Raw genomic sequence first — 22,795 nt, forward strand, 5'->3', positions numbered from 1 at the left:
GCCCACTAAAAATTCTACCTCCTGTTGCTGGAGACCTACTCTTATTTTATATCAAGGGCTCCTTTATTTCTCTGGTCCCCAGCAAGTAAAGCCCCTGACACCCCTAATCTTCCTTAAACATTCTCTCATCCATCTTCCTTTGTCTACAATCCCTCTTCATATGACCCTTCTTTTTGCAATAATAGCAAACTACTACATTCTTAGTCCTTTCAGGTGGCCCTGGAACTCTACCAGGCCTCTGATACCGTCCTGTATGCTCAGCCAGTTCCTGACCCATTAGTCTTTGACCTGCCGGTCTCTGACTTTCTCGGACAGCAGCAACCATCATTTCCACTGTTTGCTTCTCTGTCTCCTCATCTCTTCGCACATACACTTTCTGAGTCTCCCTCAACAATTCATCCAGTCAACAATTTCTCCAGCTTTTTCCTACTATCCATCCAAGATTTAGCCACAAACTGAGCTTTAACAAAGCCTCTCCTACTGGAGTACTTGGGTCCAGCCCTGAGTACAAGCTGTAAGTTCTTTCTTAACCTTTCTAACCACTCAGTAGGAGTTTCATCTTTCTTTTGGTGTTCCTTAAATGCTTTATTAATATTTTGCCCTCGTGGGACTGATTCCCTAATACCTTGAATAATTATAGTTCTCAAGTCCTGCATATGTCCCCTATGTACTGGATCCTGGTTATTCCAGTCTGGTTTTTGAAGGGGCCACTTAATATCGGCTGCAGGACCATGCTGATGTTGCTCATCCTGAATTCTCATTCCTGCCCTCCTGATCATTCCCCGTTCCTCTACAGTAAACAATATTCCTAAAATTGACTGCAACTCATCCCAGGTAAACACGTTAGGTCCTAAGAATTGATCTACACGTTCTGCCACTCCTAAAGGATCCTCCAATAAATTTCCCATTTCCTTTTTAAATTCTCTTGCATCTCCTGAGTTCAAAGGAACAACCACATATCCCATACCAGCCTGCGGTCCTCCCATTGCAATTTCTTGTAGTGGATATAAACCACCCACATCTTTACTTTGTCTCGCCCTTGTTTGGCTTCTTGTAACCCGTCTCTGATCCACCGCTGAGGAATCTGAGTCTGAGTCCTCATCAGGGGGAGCACGGGGGGCTACCTGAACTGGTGATACTGGGGGCTGGGGTTCTGGAAGTGGAGGTGGCGGAATATATGGTGGAGGTGCAAGAGGAGTTTCTTCTGATTTAGGATTTTTCTTTTCTTTCTTTCTCCATTCTTTAAAGGGTACAAATTAATTCTTGTTTCTGACCCAATCCATAAACTAGCATATTCACTTTCTTCCAGGCTGAATGGTTCTTTTGATTTCACATATGTATTTAATGCCTGGCAAATCCAATCTTCAAATGACCCAAAAACGGGCCAATATAAATGATCTTCTCTAATTTGTTTACCTCCCCATACTTCCACACAATAATGTATCATTTTAATTTGGCTTTTACCCTGCCTAGAAGGGTAATTATTCCAATATTTAACCATTAACCCCAAAGGACTGTCCAGGGGTATCTGGGGAAGCCTAACTTGCGGTTCCCCACCCATGGGATCAGAAGGCTTGCTTTTCTTCTGTCCCATCTTCTGAGGTGCCTTCTCACACGCACGCTGACGCTTCGTCCTATTCGTGACCCAGCCCCTCACAGGGTGAGGTCACAAACCTCTTCTTCTCCCCCAGTGAATAAGGCTCTCTGGTTGTCCCATGCCCTGCTTTAGATTCAATTCATACTGGAATGGATGTGGCTCTCCTGCTCTGCTCCCCAGCTGCTCCAACCACCTCTCTACTCCCCCCAGGGTATTTGCCCTTGCTTCCCCCCTCTGCATGCTTCCTCCTTCAGTTTGAGGGCTTTTAAGAGCTGCTGGCTTATCCACGCCGCCCTCCTGGAGTTTTTTCCCGGTGCGGGATGGGGAGTCTGGGGAAATGGCAGCTGCCAGCATGGGCCGGGAACCAAGATGGCCGCCAGGCAGCCCCCTGCATGCCCCGGGACTACAGCTCCCAGCATGCCCCGGGACTACAGCTCCCAGCATGCCACGGGGCACTCCTCCTTTCCTGCTGCCTGAGCCCGCCCGACCCCGGGGCTGCCCTGGGCCCGGCCCAGGTGGGAGGGGGAGCAGGAGGAAGGGGATCTGGGCAGGGAGAGAAGGCAGGAAAAAGAGTGGTGAGGAGCGGGAAAGAGATGGTGGGGAAGGGGGCAAAGAGGGAGGGAGGGAGGGAGAGGAGAAGGGCGGGAAGGAGGAGAGAGTGGGGGTGGACAGAGAGCGGGCCAGGGGCAGGCCAGGGGCCTGAGAGACAGAAAAAGCCCCAGGAGAGGGGAGTGACAGAGGGGTGGGAGAGGGAGCAGGAGAGAGGGGAAAGGGCGAGGGGAGAGGAAAGGAGAGGGGAGGGAGAGGCAGGAAAGGGGGGAGGCTGCAGGAGAGAGAGGGACAATAAGGCCAGAAGAGGAGAGGGAGAGACAGATGTGGAGAAAGAGAGAGAGAGAAACAGCAATGGCTCTGAGAAGAGGCAGGGAGGAATTGGGAAGTGTTGAGAGGGAGACAGCCAGTGAAAGCCGAAACTTGTGATGGGCAAACGACAGAGAGGGAGGGATGAAGAGCTGGGGGCAGGGAGCTGGTCAGAGCCCCAGAAGATCAGTGATGAGCAGCTGGGCCAGGCCCCATCACCCTGGGCTTCCCCCTGGGGTCTCCATCTCTGCTGTCTGCCAGCACTGGGGACACCCCAAATGTCCTGCCTGCTCCCCACAGCCCTCCTGAGCCCTGGGGACATCTGGGCTGTGGTGTTCATGTCCCAGGGCTGATTTGGGGGTGTCAGGGCTCTCCTGGGGCACTCTGGGACTGAATGGGAGCAGTATCTCTTGAGTGCCTCAGCCTTTCATCCCTGAGCAGTTGAAGCCAGGCACTTTTTCAGGCTGTGACAGATGATGGGAAGATGGATGCTGGTGGTGTGCTGGTGGCTCTGTTCAGCTCCCACTCCAAAGCTGTGATCACTGAGATTAGGGGCCACCTGAAGGCCCTGGCAGAGGTCTCCAGGGAGTCTGTATTCCATTTTTTGGTATCTTTGGGCTCCAATACGCTGGGGCAATGGGATGCTAGGGTTTCAGGTGCTGGGGCTATGGGGTTGCAAGGTTGTGCTGTGCCAGAGTTTAGGGTTTGGCGGGCTGCAGTGGAGGAGACTCAACTCCAGCCCTGGAAACCCCAACTGATCCTGGGGGTTGGGGACTCTGACTGGGGACATCAAAAATATCCTGGTGGTGTTGGGCTGCAATTGGCAACCCACAAACCATCCTGGGGTCCAGGGGACATGATGGGTGACCCCCAAATCATTCCAGGTGATCTGAATTACCCTGGAGTGTGGACTCCCAAAATATTTCCAGAGAGCCCAACTCATCACAGGGTGGAGGCTGCAAGGGGGGACACCGACCAATCCTGCTGAAGCCCAGCTCATCCCCTGTTGGGAAACTGTCTGGAAGAAAACAGACATGTGAGCAATCCTGACTCTTTAGTTTTAGCTAGAGTAAGCTAAGGGCCTTGAGACCCAGTTGCAAGGTTACTGAAAGATGAGCTATGGGAAAAAGATAAGGGAACTGGCAGTAGAAAAGAAGAAGTAACACGATAATGAGGAAGCCAGCAGAAGTTCTGTGAGAACAGAGTTTGTGTCCAAGATATAGCCACCTGCAAGATATCGTTATATAAACAAAGGCTCTATATAAAGCGAGTGTCCACTGTTAATAAATTACTTCACTTTAACCATATTGGTGACTGCGTGTCGTCCTTTAAGCCTCTGCGGATTTTTTCCCACAATCCCCCATGTGGGTGTGATGGGTGCCCCCCCAGCTCACCCTGAGGAGTGTGCAGCATGGCTGTGGACTCCACAACATCCTAGAGGTGGCCAGTTCTTTCTCACCATTTTAGGTCTAAAAGTCTCACTTGTGATTCAGGAAATGCAGCTTGCTTTGTGGAATAGCACCCTGCTCCCCTTTCTGTGCAGAACTGGGTGTTAAGTCAAAGATCTGGACTCTGTCTGTGCTTGTGGCACACCAGGTAATGGACCCACTTTGGGGACAACACTGTGACAGCATCAGAAACTGCACGAGATGTATTAAAGAAAGGGAGTGCTGTCAGTAAGGCAGAGTAGTGCACAGATTTCCCCAAATCTGTGAAGAAAATGAAATTCAATTTCTTAGCTCAGTTTGAAGGCAGCTTTTACAAGCTTGTGACTGCTGTCAGTATTGCCAGGTAGACATGAGTGGTTTCAGCAGGGGAGGGAATGTAAGCCATTGCTTGTGTCATTTCTCCATGGGTCTGCCTAATATATTTGTGGTTTTAAACAATGTTCTCTTCTTCTAGACCTGTCCCTGCTCACTGTCCTGGAGAGTGTACTTTTTGAAAAAGACGAGTGTGTGTTTACCCAGAAGAGGAGAGGACCCAGGGATGGAGGGGTCCAACTCCCACTTCTTACACCAGACCCAAAGGAGACGACACTGCTGGGGTAGGTGAGTTAAACTCCAGGCTGAACTTTCAGAAGGGAGACTGCCAGTTACCCAGCAGTACTTTGAAATGATAGGCTAGACCCAGGAGAGAGTTGGTACTGTTCTGTTCAGAACAGTTCTTACTCAAATGAAGTTAACACTGATCACCATGATTACTCTCCACAACTCTTGCAATCTCACAATATAACAGTCTACGCCATAAAAATCTTTCTGAAAATTGTTTCAGTCGTAATTTTTAAAGTAATGAGCATGTCCAGCATAATGAGGATGCTGAGAGAATGCATTCTACTTTGCTCATACTTGTTTGTGTATCTTTGTAGGGCTCCCGTGAATACAGAGGCATCCAACATGGGCTGTGGACAGAGAGCACCCCTTGTTTCAAGGTCACCAAGAGGAACCTCTGGAAAACAGTGCTTGACATTTTTCTAGCCCCTGTATGGAGCTGGGACTGGATTATGAAGTGTTGATCTACAAAAGGAAGGTGATGATGAAGAGATTCCTTTGTGGACGAGGAGAGGGGAAGGAAGCATCTCATGGCCATGGGGACTGATGGAATTAGGAAAGTGACAGGAACTAGAAGGTAAGAAAAACAAGCAATAAAGCAGCCAAAATGGAATAGTGAACTGAAGTATGTGCTAGAATCCAAGTTTGGGGTCATATAAAAAAATGTAAATTGTTTAGATGTAGACAGCTTGGAATGGAGACCTGAACAAACTGAAGTAGCATCATTTCTTACAGATGAAGGAAGGGATGGAATTACTGAAGGCGTTTAAAGGCTGCAAATATGAAAATAGTTCATTAATTCGATTTTTCTTTTTTTTTTTGTCACGTACTTAAATGCTGTTTCCCCACCATTTTTGGTAGTTTTTTCTTTAGATCACTTGTGCAGGCCCTTTTCCCTCAGGTGTCTAAAGCCCTGTCTGGATGTGACATCAACACTAAGCTGTGATAAACCAGCTGCTTCCTGCAGCGTGGCCTTTCTGAGGTGGCACCAAAGGCAAGGGGGGATGCAAAGCCAGAGCTCTGCCTTTGCTTTCAGCAGTGCCATCATTTCAGTGTTGCCAGAGACAAAGCCTGCTTCAGTTTCTCTGTCAGAGAGGAAGCTGAAATTGCTATTGACAAGTTCAATTGCTACTGAAACAGCACTGGCCATGAAACTGCACTTCTTCTTAAAAGCCTGAAAATTAATGGGTTAGAAATACCGCATGCTGAATGTGTCTGAGAATTTCTCTAAAAGTGTAGAGCCACTGATCTTTGATTTAAATGGAAGTTGGATTGTTTTGGGCTGTTCTACTTTTCTTTTAATTTGGTACTGGCAAGAGGTCCTGTGTTGACATTAGAGTGGGAGGTTGGTATTGCTGAGTTTCTAGGTTTTGCTCTTGCTGTGTTGGATATTCTGGTTGGATTGAAAAAGAGAAAGATCCTGACAGGATTAACTCCTGTAAGGAGAGGAGATCAGGCCAAGCTGTTTGTGTGAATTTACTTTATGCAGAAAATGGAATTGTATTCATAACCAGTAAAATTCAGGGTTAAACTGAGAAGGAAGTGAACAAAGCAGCTGAGAGGTGGCATTTTCCACTAGAACAATGTAACCAAACACAAGGCCAGAACGGGATTAACTTCTGTCTCAAAGATAATTAAAAGTGTAGGTCTTGTTCTTAAAACAAGACACTGCCAAGGCCATTGAGGCGCCAGCTGGGCACCAAAGAATGTGAACATCTGCACAAGAAGGACATAAAAGATGTCACCACAAACAGATAAGAAGAAAGTTATGGATAGGGTCTGATATCGCCTTGTAACAATATAATGAAGTCAGCAAGAACCCTAACCCTAACCCTAATTGAGAATGTAACGATGTTGTAACCTCCCCTTTTCCTGTATAAACACCCCAACCCTTTCCCTTAACCCTCGGAACTCTTTGTCCAGCGAGAGCTGGGAGTTCCCCGGATCCACAAATAAATACCTTTGCTGTTTAAAGGCTTAAAACTCTGTCTCTAAACAGTTTTATTAGGCCTTTTTGGGCTTCAGGATAATAGTGAAATATTCCAGAAGATTTTTGGAGCACTGGATGTGGGCACCTAAATGATTGTAAATTTTCTCTGGTTGTGGCTCAGACTTGAGTAAATGTAAAGATGGAAAGTGACTGCATGGCAGCACTGTGTGTTGGTGTTTCTGTTCCTTTCCATGTCTGTATATTTCTATACTACCAGGACTGGCATTTCTATTCCTACAGATATTTGATCTCTTTCCCTTGTCTTGCCTTTGTTACCCAAATTGAGAAGAAGTTCTTCCTCCCTGCTATCTATTGATAATGATTTGTAAAGTTTTGTAGGGTGAATTTGGTCAGAAATTGTTAACCAGCGGAGGAAATTCCAGTGCTCTTTGTTGATGGGGAAGAGAAGTGTCTTCCTTGATTTTTAGTTAATAGACGTCCAAAATAAATTCTAGTTTTAATTGTAATTTTTCAATAAAATACCCGATTGGAGTAACTCTCTTTCATAAATAGATATTTACACGTGGTGTATTTAGCTTTTGATTCCATTCAAGGTCCAGATGATTCAGGTGTAGTCATTACAATCCAGTTTTGAAATAGTGCTCTTGGCCTGGCTTTGATCAGAGGTTTGCTTGCAGATGTCACTGGACTGAAGAAGTTGCATAAGATGGAGCTGAAGCAGTTCCTGCCCGTTTAGGAAAGACAGCAATATGGGCCAAGAGCAGTGCTCCTTTTTTTCCTTGCAGACACAACTGGCTTAACTTAAGCTGTGCCTAGCCAGTTCCACTTGCTCTCCAGCTCTCCTTTTTTTTAGAATGTTTTGTTTCTCACAGATTGTCTCTTTTGCTAAATGTAAGTTCTTAATTGACGTTTGGTGTGCATGTCATAAATCATGGTTGCCAATCTCAAAAATGTTGGCGTTTGAAGAGACTGAGCTTTTAAACAAATGTAAGAGTTCAGAATCAAGGACAGGGGATTAAATAGGAAGGAAAATGGGTCTTTCTGAAAGCTCCTTGAGGACTGTAGTTTCATTTAGTGTTGAATGATCAGTCAGCTTAAATTACTAAAAAGAGCTAAAGCTGATGTTTTGTGATTGTATCACACTGCAGCCATACGTTGTTTGCTTTGTTTGCAAACTTTATAGAATTCATGAAGTACAGATACAGAGCGTAGGAAAAGTGACGTGTAGTATTTGTGGAGGATGCAGGAATTTTTTGTAAGGTATTTTCCTGCAGTTTTTCAGATAACAAAGCCTCATGTGGGTGTATAAAGAACTTGATGTCCTTGTATCTGGAAGAACACCTGGATTCAGGGCATGGAGCTTCAGTGCCTTCAAAGCTCTGTGCTCAGTGCCCAGCGGGCTCTGGGAGCAGCAGTTGGAGTAGAATGGATGGGTTGGGTGCTCAGGAGGTGGGGCTGTAGTCTCTGTGCTGCTAGGACTGGAGCTGGGCTGTTGCTGACTGGTGCAGGTTCTTCCTGCTACACATGCATTAGCCTGGCTTAGTTAGCAAGAACAGAGTTCCTTCCTTAGGAGAGATGCAGGCCGGGTGTAGTTAACGTGGGTGGATAGTGACTGATCTCTAGGGTAAGATGGTGGCAGATACTGAACTCTGGAGGCTGGTTGGACACTGGTGGCAGGGAGCTAAGTTAAGAATCTTGTCTCCTGTCAGCCTTCCCTAAGCCTGAGACCATTGCTGTTAGTGACGTGTTTCTTAAGTGAATTTAGAGAGACTTCCTCACACCTTACTCTTTCACTGCTGTCTTCTAGAGAGTTTGCATTGCTGAGTGTATTAAATAATTCTGGTGGGAGCACTCAGGCAGAAGAAGTTTAACTGTTTGGCCACTGAAGCTGTGGGAACACCAGGGTGTTTTGACACAGGTGTGAAGTTCTGAAATGTAGTACAGAATCAGTAGTGTGCACCAGAAAAGAGAAGTCACTTGCCTGTGGATAATCTAGTGCTGAAATCAAGGGTCATCAATGTCATTGGTTTACTGGGTGGAAGGTAGTTGAACTGCATGGAAATTTCAGATTGTGATCTTCATTTTACAAGACTGTTGCTGTTTGTGGCTTGTTAAATCCTTCTGATAGATCTCTTGATGTTCTTCTCTGCTGCAAAATAGCAACCTCTCTCTAAAAAGAGTTGTGCACTCTTGCAAGAGTGTATTTCACAGAGTCACAGATTCATCTGGTTTGGAAAGGATCTCTGAGCTCATCAAGTCCAACCCTTGATCCACTGCCACTGTGGTTACTAGACCATGGCACTGAGTGCCACATCCAGCTTTGTTTTAAAACCTCCAGGGATGGAGAATCTACCACCTCCCTGGACAGCCCATTCCAATGTCTGATCACCCTCCCTGTAAAGAATTTTTTCCTAATATCCAACCTAAACCTCCCCTGGCAGAGCTTAAGTTCATCCCCTGTTGTCTTACTGGCAGCTACTCGGGAGAAGAGCCCGACCCGCAGAGCAGCCCTGGTGTGTCAGCTCTTAAATGGCAGAAATCTCCATGTGGGTGTTTGGTTTTGGTGACTTTGGAACAAACACCATTACAGGCGTTCCTTTTTGTTGTGTTGGCTCTAGCCTGTGCTTTGTTTAAAAAAACAAACACCTCTTTTTTGGAAAGGAAAAGGGAAAAGCTTTTTCTTGGTTTGCTGGCTGCAATTAGGAAGGGTTGCCTTTGTTATCAGTACTCATTTGATTGCTTGGCCAGGGAGGTTTGAGAAAATAATTTTCCTGAAGAGAGCCCAATGAAGCACAAAAGAAAGTAAGTGTCCTTTCACTATTAGGAAATCTAGGAATAAATTAAGTTACCTGGCCACAGCATGACTATTATTTTCTTGTTTCTTCGTTAAAAACGCCTATGGATTTGGTGTAACTAAGAAAATCTATCAAAGTTCTGTGCTTTGAGTGTGTAGAGCATGTAGATTCTGAAAAAAACCTCACAGCAAAATCAGCCCATTGTGATAAATGGCTGAGTCTCTGGTAGTAGCAAATGAGACTTAGTTTTATTTCAGCAAATAAAGGCAAAGCAAACAGCGCTGGGTGCGTGGGGAGTCTCCACATTAAATTAAATTAAAATTAAAAGTTTAATCTTTCGGCTTATATTCCATACTTTAATACATATTCATATTTATTCTAATGCATATCTGTGACTATCCTAATACATATTCACGACTATTCTAGGAACAGGCTGGATTATGTTTATTAGTTCTTGGGAGAGGCAGGCCTTCAAAGGCACGTGCCCGCTTTTTCTCTGAGGGTCTTTTTAACCCCCATCTTGTGGTCGTTGGATGAAGTCAGTGTCTGCCTCAGTTTCCCCTCTTGTTGCCCTTCGATTCCACACATGAGCTCCTTCTCTCCTGTGCAACGCTCTGCAGTCAGCAGTAAAACCAGCTTAGATTATCACAATAGGATGTACATTGGAGCCTTTTTTAGGGTACAGGAACTGTGCATGTCTTGTTTCCTGTTCCCCTAAGCCTTGTGGTTATACAAGGAAAGGTTACGTCTCATTCCCCTGATTCAACATTGTGCCATATCCAGGTCTCAGGTGTGACCTGGGTGCCACATCATGACCTCTTTGCCGCACAGGCCCAGTGCCCGTGTTCTAGAACCCTCCAGGTCCGTGGCAGCCATCAGAGTCTCTGGTGGTCTGTAGCACCGGGCAGCAGCCATGGGTCACCATGGTCACCATCTCTGTAGGCATCCAACCCATGGTGGTGAGTCATGGAATGATGGAATGGTTGGAGCTGGAGAATCCTAGAATGGTTTGTGGCAGCTGGGTGTCCTCGGAGGGACATGTTGGGATCCATCCCATCTCTCTGCCTTTGCAGCCCATCTCCAGGAGAGCATTTTTGGGAGGCCCTGAGCCAGGTCTCACCCAGGTCCTGGGGGTTGCTCACTCTTCTGGTCCTTGCTGGAGGGATGAGCAGGACTTTTCCACTGTTGTCTTGGCAGGAGGTGGCTGTGGGGATGCTCCACAAAGAACCACGTCCCTGTGGGCTGCACACCAAGCAGGGAGAAACCAGGAGTGGATTTCCTGGCTCTGGGGATGCTCCAAAAGAGGGGAAGAGGGGCTGGAGTAGATCCTTCCAGCTGGGCACTGATCTCCACTGGAGCTGCAGGGAAGAGGAGGAGGAGGAATTCAGTGCCCAAGCGGAAAAAAAAAAAAAAGGGAAGAAAAGACTCAGCAGGTGGCATCAGTGATGACTCCATCATCAGGAACAGGAGGAACAGGAGGAGGAGAAGGAACAGGAAGAGGAGCATGATGATGATGAGGAGGAGGAGGTGGCTGGTGGAGTTGGTGATCCCCGATGTCCTGGTTTGGGCCAGGATAAAGGTGATTTTCTGTCTCTTGTAAGTAGTTGCACTTGTTGAAATTAACAGCAAGTTTCTCAGACAGTGTGTGCTTCTAGGACTGATAACACTTGATGTTACTGCTAGAGGCTGGTATGCAGAGCCAAGGACACTGCTCAGCTCTGAGGAAAACATTTTACCCTCCAGAAGGCATAAAGAGGTCCCACCTGCAGCCCTCCTTTGGGGAGGAATGGACAAGACAGATGCCAGAATTGACCAAACAGAGGATTCCATCCCATACACCTCATACTCAGGGTAAATTTGAGGGATCACGAGGGCCAAGCCATGCTTCCAGCTTCCGGCTGCCTGCCCTTCCTGCCTTTCCTGCTTCCCTTCCTTCACCCGGCATCCTGGAAGGATCCCATGCGTTCCTCTGCCTGTGGTCCTGATCTGTGCCAGCCCTTATCTCTGTGTTCCTGCCTCCAGTTCCCGACTGCTGCCGACTCCAGGAGTCCAGCCTGGACTTTCCCAGGGCCGCCCTGCAGCCTCGGTGGTGACGTGAGAGTTATTGGGGGAAGAGGGGGGAAGGAACGTGGTATCAATTTTCCTCTATATTTTTCTATTGATCATTACTGCTTCATTAAAGTTGTGTAGTTTAGTTTCCCACCCACAAGTCTCTCTCCCTTATTCTCTCTCCTTTCCTTATCAGGGAGGAGAGAGATTAATAGAGAACATCTGTCACTCGGTTTAATTGCTGGGCCAGTGTTAAACCGTAACACCTGGTTTAGGGGTCTCTCTTCTGGGGGTTTATTTCAGGATCCCCTTTTTAGGAGTTCCTGATGTGGGGGAGTGTTCTGGGGGTCTCTGGTTTGGGGGAGCCTGGCTGGGGGAGCCTGGTTTGGGGGTCTCTCAGTTGGGAACTCAGTGCTTTGGGGTCTCTTATAAGGCCCCCATTTGGGGGCTGAATTTTGGGGGACTTCATCAGGGAACTGTAAGATGATTTTCTGTGTAGCTGGGTGTGGCACATGTAGCATGGTGGGGGTTAACATTTGTGTTAACATTTTCCCCAGAGTTGTCCTGCCAAGGAGAACAGAATTCCTGGTAAGCCAGGAGAATTCTAGATGTCCATTTCCCTCTAGTTATGGGTTAGACTTGTCTAAGGAAACAACCTGTACTTGTGCAATGGCAGTGGAACTTTTGCAGTGAGCTCTGTGCAGTCAGAACAAGCTAGTTTGCCATTTAAACATGTGGTGAGAGACAAGAAGTGGTTGTGAAAAGATGGGATAAGCTGGTGACAAAGAGCTTGCAGCTCTCAGCACAGGGTTTGATACCAAAAGCCACCACACACCAATAAAAAGAGCGCAACTGCATAGCCCTGAGAATCCTCAGTACAGCCAGCTGGGCACCAGCCACAAAAAAAGCATGATTTTTTACCCTCTCTAGCTCCTCCTTTTAATTGGTTATAAAAAAGCCTCTCCTCAGGGGGAGAATTTTCCACTTTGTATGACTCATAGAGGTGGGGGAGAGCTTCTCAGCTTCTCTCAGATACTTAAGGGACCATTGTCACCTGTAGTGGCAATGAATGAATGCTGAGGCTTAAACCAATGCAAGGTTTAAGGATTAAAGGAGCCTTTTCCTTTCCTTTCAGCCCCCTCCCCCCGCCCTGTGAATTGGTTCAGCCCCTTCCTGCTCCCCCCCCCCCCCCCCCCTCCCCCCGGCAGGTGGTTCGGCCCCGCCCACCGTTGCCCCTGGCGACTGCCGTTAGGGGCGACTCTGCCGTTGTGGCTCCTGTGCTGAGCTGCGCTGGGCTGTGTCTCTCCGGCTGCTCCTGGTCCTTGCTGTTGGTTTGCTCCTATCTCCTGCCTCGTCCCTGCCTTTCCCCTTGCATCCACCTCGTCCTCGTCTGTCTCTTCCCTCCCCTGTCCCTGCCTTTGCCCTTCCCCTGTCATTAACCTCCACCCCTCCGGCTCTGCCGGCTGCCTCCTGCTGCTCCCGCAGAGCTGTGCCCCGCACCCCGCAGGGCTCCCGGGATGGGGCTCTTCAGGAGGAAGAGTCATCGTCGCTACAGTACTGTGCTGCCCAGTTACAATCCTGTGTGGCCCCGTGCTGCTGCTGCCAGCACCAGCGGCCCTGAGATTGAGGAGAAAGATCTGAAGAGGCTGCACCATGCTGCTGCCCACGGCCACCTGTCCTGGCTGAGGTTCTGGCACTCGTGGATCAAGATTTGGGGCATTGACTGCCGCGACAGGGAGAATCGGTGAGGGGCTGTGGGCCACTGCTGGGACACCTCGGGTGGCGTGCGGGAGCATCCCCCCTGCAGGGTTTGTGTGGGATCCCCTTGGAGCTGATTGCTTGCAAAGCAAGATGTGCCCTGTCAGCTGGGAGGGGGAACTCGAGAGCTTTCCAGTGCTGGGAGCTGCTGGGTGGGCGCCAGTGCTCCTGGAGGTGCTGGGCTGCCGCTTGGCCCTGCTCTCCCTGCAGGGTTCTCAGGCATCCCCAGGTCTCTCCTGCCCTGGGATGGGTGGTGCCACAGCTTTGGTTCTTTTGCGTTAAGCTCACATGTTTAATTCTCAGGACACCTCTCCATCTGGCGTGTGCAAACGGCCACACAGAGGTTGCCAGATTCCTTGTAAAGCACGGCAGCCAGTTGGATGCTGTTGATAATTTTGGGAGAACACCCCTGATGAAGGTGAGTGGGAGAAGTTCTGCTCTTGGAAGAGGGGCTTATCGACTGTGCATGAAAGGAGAGGTGTCTGGCAGGACTCTGTACGCAGAGCTGTGCGGAAACACGCCTGTTGGATTTGGAGTGGAACAGGCACCTGTCAGATCATCTTTGCAGGTGCTCTTCTTTCCCAGTGGTCAGAAGCTGGGCGAGCTGTGATGGAGTGAAATGTGAATTCTGGAAGTCTTTTTTTTTTTTTTTTTTTTTTGTGTGTTATTCCCAGGCAGTACAGCTCAGAGAACAAGACTGCGTGACTTTTCTGCTAGAGCAGGGTGCTGACCCAAATCTTGCAGACATCGATGGCAACACTGCCCTCCAGTTGGCCATCCTGGCTCATCATAAAAACCTCGTGAGGCAGTTAATCAAGCATGGTGCCAAACTGGATGCCAAGAATAAGGTAAATGTTTCTATTTCTTCAAGAAGTCCTTTCAGAACGTTGCATCAAAATTTTTACAGATTATTTTTTTTTTACTTTGATTATTTACATGATGCATTTCTCTGACTTTTCAGAAGGGCTGTACCCCACTAACTCTTGCTATCACTGAAAAACATGAGGTGATATTAGAAGATCTCCTGAAAGCAGGAGCTGATGTGCATGCTCGAGATGAGCATGAAAGGTAAGGGGTTTATCCAGGAGCAGGAGGGGGGGCTGGAAGAAGGAGGGGGTCCAGGAGGAGGAGGGGATCCAGGAAGAGAAGGGGATCCAGAAGGAGGAGGGGATCCATGAATAAGAGGGGGTCCAGTAATAAGAGGGTATCCAGGAATAGGAGGGGGTCCAGGAAGAAGGAGGGGATCCAGGATAAGGAGGGGGGTCCAGGAAGGAGGAGGGGGCCCAGAAGGAGGAGGGGGTCCAGGAAGGAGGAGGGGGGTCCAGGAAAGCAAAGACTTTGGTTTGCTCCTTGAGTGTTTATCCAAATGTGTTCATTGTAAAGGAATGGAGAAAATACTTCTGAGAGCAAGCAGGAATGAAAATAATGACTGTGTCTGTGTCAAATGATCCATGGCATTGCATGTTTTGAATCTTTCAGAACCCCACTCATGATTGCTGCTTCTGTTGGGGAGATGTATTTGGTCAAAGTTCTCCTTTCTCACGGTGCCAATATTTCCCATGAAGACAAAGATGGGAGGATAGCTGTGGATTATGCTGATCTTCATGGCCATTTACGGTAAACTTTGAACTTTATGATTAGAATAAATGGTGTGGTCTCTTCCTCTTCCAGTAAACCTCTTCCAGTCTTATTTTCACACCTTAAAGTCTCTCTTCCCTATTCCCTTTTTATCTTCCTTTGGGAGGGTGGAAGGGGGGGTAACCAGAGCAATTCTGTCACCTGGTGTTTGGTTAGAACTGAGATTATCTCAGGTGGTTATGTGTGCCTAAAAGGCAGGCTGAAAAAATGTTCTGAGCAGGAGTTAATTACTTGGAAGGTGGGAATGTGCATTTATAGGGCGAATGTGACTGCAGGGAATGCTGGAGTGAGTTCTGTGTGTATTACCCCTAACAAATACTGAGGAGTTTATGAATTTTTATAAATATTTGCAGGGGGGGGAGGGGGGTGGTAATAAATTGGTGTTAACTGTTGTGCCAGCATGTGGTTCTTTTTACCAATTTTATTTCCTCTCTTTCTCTGTCCAGTGTAAGTCAGTACCTGGCAAAACTGGAGGACACAGCAGAAGCTCCTGCAGGGGATGCACTTGGATCTCCCGAACAGGCAGGAGCTGCTGGAGGGATAAAAGAAAAACCAGACCAGGAGAACAGAGGAGAAGCTCCTGCGTGTGATACAGAAGATCCCAGCATAGTCATCACTCCTGAGCAGGCAGGAGCTGCTCCAGTTTTTTGGGGTGCACCTGCTGTGGACAGAGGAGGTAGGATCCTTAACTATGGAGGAGCTCAAGAGGAAAATGATGTGGCCTTTTCTTGAGGTGGTTTGGGAACGTGCTGATTTGTTACTTTTTGGCCTTGTCAGGGCACCTGTGATTTGTTGGCAGGGTTTAACATTGGCCCAGCAATTAAACTGAAATAACAGATGCTCACTAGTAATTCCCCTCCCTGATGAAGAAAGGAGAGAGAATAAGGGAGTTATGGGGTGGAAACTAAACTACACAGCTTTAATGAAACAGTAATGATAAATAGAAAAAATTACTAAATATATACAAAGATACAGGAAAATTGATACCACGTTCCTCCCACCTCTCCCCCAGTAACTCTCCCGTCACCACCGAGGCTGCGGGGCAGCCCTCGGAAAGTCCAGGCTGGAATCCTGGACTCAGCAGCAGTTGGGAGCTGGAGGCAGGAACACACAGATCCAGGCTGGAATGGGTCAGGACCATAGGCAGAGGAACGGATGGAATCCTCCCAGGATGCTGAAGCAAACCGGGAGAGGGGAAGCAGGAAAGGCAGGAAGGGGTTTGACCCTCGTGATCCCTCAAATTGGAAATTTGAGGAAAAATTGTCTCAGAAAAGTCACTGTTAGCAACAAGCAATGCAGTGCCTGTGTGTACTGTCTCTTCTGGAACATAGTTTGATTTACAACAGAAATGATGGTTTTTTTTTTTCCACCCTCAGTGATTTTTTTAATAAAAAAATTACACTGCTTTGTGATCAAACACCCAGCTCCTTCAGTGAGTGTTTAAAATCCAGTCTATGCTTAGGAGAACACAGAGCCCTAGAAGGATCCTAAAGAAGTCATTTTTTAATATCAATGAAATGTTGTCACCTCAGACTCTAGACTGCGACCTGTTGTTCTTTGAGGTTTTTAAAGTGTACTGTTTAATTGCTGGCATTTCAAATCTAATGTCAGCATGTCATTTAATCTTTGAACAGCCACAGAAAACCTTTGTGAAGGAGGCTCAATAAGGTGAGACTTTACAAACCCCTACCATTTGCTTGAGGGGTGATTTTAGAGACACAGCACTGATTTTGCTTTGTTTTTTAAGGAGCTCTGAGACTGAGATGAATGATATCACTTGGAAAGATTCTGAAGATTCACTCCTTTTTACCCCTAAGGTATGGTGCATTTACAGGAGAAGTGTCCTTGAAAAATAAATCTCTTGAAGGCAAGTTTTCTCTGGGACTGAAAGAAACAGAAGTTCCAGCCAGCATTTTTTTCTTCTTAGAAGCCATCTCTGGCCTTTCTTCTGCTGTCAGATTTTGCTGAAAAACCTGTAGCTGTGGCAGAGAAAGCAGTAGATTTGTGGTTTGGGGCCAAAAGTCATAGGTACACAGTCACATTATTTTATTTCTTCCTGTTCATTTGGATCAGCATCTGTTGCAGGGGGATTCTGCAGTGATGGGGAACTTGAGTGTGGCGGCTCAACCCACTCACTAATGCTGGAGATGCCAGCCAGCATCTTTAGTTTTAAGATGATTCCATTTTCCTGCACTGATTTAAATAGAAATAATGCATTTTTCTGCTGTGATGTTTGAAATTTAGGGATAATGCAGAGGCTGATTTGTGCAGTGAGTCTGGTGATGCTGAGAGTTCCTTGCAAGTAAGAATTCTGAAACTTTGAGAGCTGAATTTTACTATAGCTGAATTTTACTGTAACTGAAATGAAGCTGGGCTGAAGTGGGGAAGGGCTTCTCAGGGGCTGTGAAGAAGCAGGGCTGAGACTGCGGACAGCAAGAAATCCTTTCTGCTCCTCCAGATTTCCATGGAAAAGCTGAACGCCTTGTAAATGAAAGCTCAGCAAAGTTTCCCTTTTTTCTTCTCAATAAAAAAGCCTTTTTCAAGGAGTCATTTAAAGGCAAAGAAGATGCTTGCTTCTGCCCTTTTAAAAATCTTCTTTCCGTTGAACTCTTTTCCTAAAAGTTACCAGACCTGAAAGAAAAGCAGAAGAAGGAGGAGACGGGAGGCAATGGTGACCTGCAAAGCCCTGCAGCATCTGAGAATGCGAAGAAGTCTGTTGGCAACGGTGGCCTTCAAGTCCCCAAGGCACCTTTAGAAGTCAGCACTGGTGAGAGAACTGAGTTAGGAAATAGAATCAGAAGTTGGAAGGGACCCATCAGGTCCAACTCCTGTCCCTTTGTCTTTGGGCACCCCCAGAATCACACCTGAGAGCTTCATCCAAAACACTTCTGGAGCTCTGGCAGGTTTGGTGCTGTCACCACTTCCCTGGGGAGCTTCTTCCACTGCTCAGCTGCCCTCTGGCTGCCAAAAATTTTCTGATGTGTAACCTAAACCTCCCCTGATTCAACAGCTTTTGCTCCTTTTAGTTCCTTGTCTTGAGATGTGGGAATCTTGTGCTTTTCTGTCTGAATTTCCCCATGAGGCTGATTTGGCATCATGTGAGCAGTCAGAGCCCAGCTGGAACCAGGAGTTGCTGTCTTCTGGGTGCTTGGGTTTCCTCTCTGGTCTCCAGCTCCTCGCCCCTTTTTCTTTGCATCCACATTTTCCCAAAAAGTGCATCCTTCAGGATTTAGACCTCATGGGGTGGCTTAAAGGAGAGCCCTGCAAGTGGTCTGAGCAGCCTAGGAAGCCACCCAGCCTGAGCCTTGTGTTCATCTGCTGGAGATTTAGATGTCCATCCCCTGAAATAAAAAGGGTGTTTTGTGTCTTTGTGTCAGTGGGAAGTGATAGCAAAGTCTCTCTTCTTCCCTGGGGTGTAGGTGCCCCAGCAGCCCTGGAAGCAAAGGAACAGGAAGATGAGGATTCTTCTCCCTGGGATTCTGAGGTACTTTGTGTGAAGGACAGGGAGGTTGCCATGGGGGGGCTGGGGAGGGTAGGAGGGAGATCCAGGAGCACCTGAGAGCTTGCTGGAATTGGAATGAAGCTGGGCTGAAGTGGGGGAGGGCTTCTCAGGGGCTGTGCAGGAGCAGGGCTGAGACTGAGGACAGGAGGAATTCCTTTCTGCTCCTCCAGATTTCCATGGAAAAGCTGAAGGCCTTGTAAATCAAAGCTCAACAATTTTTCCCTTTTTTCTTTTCCATAAGAAAACCTTTTTCAAGTAGTCATTGAAAGGCAAAGAAGATGCTTGCTTCTTCCCCTTTTATATCTTCTTTTCCTTGATCTCTTTTAGGAAGAGTCACCTGTAGAGGAAGTAAAGCAGGAGGAGGGAGGCAAAAGTGAAGAGAAAAAAGCTCCAGCTGCCTGGATTGTGAAGCACCATGTTTTTAATGTTGACTCTGAAATCCCCAAGGCAGCTTCAAGAGACGTCACTGGTGAGAGAAAGGAGCTGGGAAACAGTGATGCAATTCTTTCTCTATCATTATTAAATGATGTTTTATAATATAAAAGGTGTTGCTCTCCAAGTGGTGGAGGTTCCTTGTATAGGAGCTCAGTGTTTGCTTCCTCCTAGCATCTTGATACTGATAATTTATGCCAGTCTCTGTTGTGCCTTCAGTGGTGTTATCTACAAATGTTCCTTTGCCACCAGGAAAAGCTGAAACCCCGTTACAGGCTGAGTGAGAGATCATGGACCTCGGAGTAACAGGAGTGGTGCATTTCTGGCCCTTAATCCAGAATCTTTCTTTTTTCCATTAAAATGAAAGTTGCTCCAGAAGAAAGGAACTCACAGAGGTGCACGTGAAGTTGCTATTGTGATAAAATGATTCACTCCAGCAGCTCACAAATTTTAGAGGGTGTTTTATTTTGTTCTCAGCCTTTTCTCACAACCATTAAAGATGCACTCTAGGTGTAAATAAGTAGTATGAAGTCATGCTGTTTATAAAAATCTGTTTTTCACTGTAGGTGAGCACTCTGGCTGTACCTCCCAGATATCAGCAGCAGCTGAAAAAGAAGTTATCAAGGATGCCATTGAAAACTCAGTGGTGCAGGTATGGAAAGCCAAATATTTTTGAATTAGAATCTTAACTGTAAAATTGTATTAAAAGCTATGGTGAAAAAACGGTAAGTGGATAATGAAGGGAGAGTCCTGGAGAGGAAGAGTGAGTCTGAAGTGAATCTGGATCCAGTCTTCCTATGGTGTAAAATCCTTGTCATGATGTTGGATATTTTTTCTTTTGCTGCTTTGTTTCCAGCTGGTTTCCTTCAGTTTTTTTACCATTATTTTTCCTGTTGTGCTGTGCAAACAAACAATACAGTCAAAAGCATCTTTTCCCCTGCAAAATGCATATTCAAGTGAAAAGGGAGAATTTTCAGTAACATGCTGATCTGTTGGATGAAACGTGGCTTTTTCTTTTTGAGAGAAAAAGCCTTGAATTTTGGCCACCTTTCTGATGCTTTCTCTACCTCTGCAAAACATGTGTGGGTTTGGCCATGTTAAGAAGTGTTTGAAAAAAGGAATTTTTTTGCAGTGGGATTAAGGCAGGCATCCCCTGGAGTTTTCTGTAAGAGCTCAAGTGGAGCAAATTACTTGGAATTTGGGGCATGGTTTGGTGGGCATGGTGGTGGGTGGTTGGACTTGAGGATCCTGGAGGTTTTTTCGAACCTTAATGATTCTGGGGTTTTATGACTCTGTCCACATAGGAGCAATTGGCCCAGGCCCAGAGGGAAAACCTCTTACTCCGCCAGCAACTGGAAGACAGGAAGCAGCAGCTCACCCAAGAAAGTGTAGTGACTGTTGCTCAGGACTTCTTTAATGACATTTTCAAGAATCTCAAGGCTGATACTGAGCAGAAAGTTTATTTGTTGGAAGAGAAAAACAAGGAGCTATACGAAAACTGCAATGTCTTAAGGAAACAGGTCTTTAGATGTGAGGTTGACAAAGTAGAAGCACAGGTGAAGTATACAGTATTAGCAGTGCTTAAGACTATTAGCAGTATTTTGGGGTTAATTTCTGAGTTTTGGGGCTTCTAAGGGACCTTAGAAGGTTGGCTGTTCCTTAGAAAGTCAACTTCAGACACCAACCTAAGCTTTCTCTTCTCTATTTTATGGTGCGTGGCAATATTTAAATTTCTTTGTTCTTTGTGGCTCTGTGAAAGACCAAGAACTGCACAGAAGACTCTTGAGGACCTCAGTTAAAGTTTTTCTGCAAAAAACAAGTAGGAAACGTGCTCTTCTGCAGAGCATTCCACAGCCTCAGGCAGAGCAATGATTTCATTTCTTTAAGATGGAAAGAGGGGAAAGAAATCCAGCAGTGCTGTCAGTCATTTTACTCTGTGAATCACTTTGTATTCTTAGTACCAAACTAACATACACATGCTTGTGTATGGCTCAAGAAGAGTAGTACTTGAGGTTGTTTTTTTTTTTTATTAAAATCCTCCTGAGGAGCTCTTGGTAGTTGAGGTGCTCAGCATTTGGCTACCGACAGCAGGCAGATTTTTCCTGCTTTTTGAGTTCAAGACAAGGTCTAATTGTATAAATCAACAAATTAAAGACAGAATTAATGGTCTTATAATTTTCCTCATGCTCATATTCATTAGTGCAAGATCAGAGTACTGCAACAGGAGCTTGCTGATGCTCTGAAAAAGCTCTCCATGGTAGAAGCTTCGCTTGATGTCGCCACGTGCTACAGAAGGAACCTGGAGGAGGCCACGCTGGGCTTGAAGAAGGAATTGGCAGAAAATAAATCCAAGGTACAGAAAGTTTAGAATCTAGAATAAACTTCCTAGTGCTAGGGGGGGGATGATGTGTGGAGGAATCACAGCTTTTTACAAACGTAGTGTCAGGGTTTAACACTGGCCCAGCAATTAAACTGAAATCACAGATGCTCACTATTAATCCTCCCTCCCCTCCTTTATAAAGAAAGGAGAGAGAATAAGGGAGAGAGACTGATGGGTTGGGAACTAAACTACACAGCTTTAATGAAACAGTAATGATAAAGAGGAAAAATTACAAAATATATACAAATAGACAGGAAAATTGATACCACGTTCCTTCACCCCCTCTGCCCCAATAACTCTCACGTCACCACCGAGGCTGCAGGGCGGCCCTGGGAAAGTCCAGGCTGGACTCCTGGACTCAGCAGTGCTCGGGACCTGGAGGCAGGAACACAGAGATTCAGGCTGGCACGGAGCAGGACCACAGGCAGAGGAACAGATGGAATCCTCCCAGGATGCTGAAGGAAACAGGGACGGGTGAACAAGGGGAAGCAGGAAAGGCAGGAAGGGCAGGAAGCTGGCTTGGCCCTCGTGATCCCTCAAATTTACCCTGAGTATGAGGTGTATGGGATGGAATCCTCTGTTTGGTCAGTTCTGGCATCTGTCTTGTCTGTTCCTCCCCAAAGGAGGGCTGAAGGTGGGACCTCTTTATTCCTCTTGGAGGGTAAAACGTTCCTCAGAGCTGAGCAGTGGCGTTGGTTCTGCTTTAACTATAAAAATCAAGTGTTATCAGTCCCAGAAGCAGACACTGTCTGAGAAACTTGCTGTTAATTTCAGCAAGTGTAACTACTTACGAGAGACTGAACTGAAAGCAAAAGTACAAGACAAAAAATCCCCTTTATCCTGGCCCAAACCAGGACACTTGGTATCTTTGTCTTTGACACAGTCCAAGGTTTGTATGTGGTAAAGTGCTCTGCAAAAGAGACTGAGGTGTCTGTCACTTATTCCATGTGGTTTGGCCCAGAAAGTTTTATCTGATTTCTGAAGGACAGTAGAAATAACGGACTGCGTTTCTATAGAAACAATGTCTGCATTACTATAGAAACAATGTCTGCATTTATATAGAAACAATGTCTGCAGTAATGCTGCATTTGGGCTTCTTGCTGCTCACTGTGCTTCCCTTACTTGTAACAAAGAACTCTTTTGGTTAGAAAAGATCTTTAAAATGAGGTCCAAGTGTTCCCCCCAGTCCTGCTAAGCCCAGTCCTGTCCCTCAGCACCACATCCCCACATCTTTGAAGTCTCCGTAGAGATTGTGACTCAGCCCCTGGTTCCAGTGCCTGACAACTCTTTTGGGGAAAATATTTCTCCTGCCCCTTGTTGAATCTCCTACAGCCCAGGTCCCTCTAGCAGAGCTTCCCGGCCCTCATCAGATCAAGCCTCCCACCCAATTTGGTGTCATTTGCACCTAATCCCCTCATCCACTGATAAAGATGTTGAAGAGAACTGGTGCAGAGCCCTGGGGACCACCCTGGGGACCACCACTGGGTTTAACTCCATCCATCAGCATGCTGCCAATTCTGATTGCTTCTGGAACTTACCCTGCATGAATATAGGTATATCTATAGATATACAAGGGGGATGTGACGTCCCTTTAGGAGAAGGATGAACTTTTTAATTCCTATTTTCAAGGGGGGGAGCAAGCGAAGGGATCCAGAGAGTGCCTGAAAGGAGTGGGAGGGTAAGTGTCAGTTCTTACAGTGGAGAAGATTGTGTAAAGTTACATGGTTTGTGTTCATTTCCTAGGAGGAGGGAAGGTATGAAATGTACTGACAGCTCTTTGGGTAGTG

General features: G+C 46.6%; 2 protein-coding genes across 2 annotated transcripts in view; both read left to right on the forward strand.

Annotated features, from left to right (window-relative positions):
- Positions 1-22,795, forward strand: part of LOC139790750 (ankyrin repeat domain-containing protein 26-like) — a 678,272-nt gene that overhangs the window by 387,177 nt on the left and 268,300 nt on the right. Inside the window, exons 24-25 of the mRNA XM_071732606.1 lie at positions 18,114-18,178; positions 18,524-18,665. Of these exons, the coding sequence (XP_071588707.1) occupies positions 18,114-18,178; positions 18,524-18,665 (207 nt within the window). The remainder of the gene's footprint in view (positions 1-18,113; positions 18,179-18,523; positions 18,666-22,795) is intronic.
- Positions 12,816-16,833, forward strand: LOC139790743 (ankyrin repeat domain-containing protein 7-like). Its single transcript, XM_071732599.1, has 9 exons — positions 12,816-13,042; positions 13,360-13,474; positions 13,731-13,904; positions 14,018-14,124; positions 14,536-14,673; positions 15,141-15,370; positions 16,329-16,362; positions 16,442-16,511; positions 16,768-16,833. The coding sequence occupies exons 1-9, from the start codon at positions 12,816-12,818 to the stop codon at positions 16,831-16,833; spliced, it is 1,161 nt and encodes a 386-aa protein (XP_071588700.1).

This window comes from Heliangelus exortis, unplaced genomic scaffold (assembly GCF_036169615.1).
Source record: "Heliangelus exortis unplaced genomic scaffold, bHelExo1.hap1 Scaffold_135, whole genome shotgun sequence".
Classification (NCBI taxonomy): Eukaryota; Metazoa; Chordata; class Aves; order Apodiformes; family Trochilidae; genus Heliangelus; species Heliangelus exortis.

Bases quoted from the DNA above. Each gene is read 5' to 3' on its own strand.
- LOC139790743 (XM_071732599.1), top strand. From the start codon at position 12,816: ATGGGGCTCTTCAGGAGGAAGAGTCATCGTCGCTACAGTACTGTGCTG. The intron at 13,905-14,017 runs GTAAATGTTTCT...CTGACTTTTCAG, and splicing joins AACTGGATGCCAAGAATAAG to AAGGGCTGTACCCCACTAAC. The intron at 15,371-16,328 runs GTAGGATCCTTA...ATCTTTGAACAG, and splicing joins ACCTGCTGTGGACAGAGGAG to CCACAGAAAACCTTTGTGAA.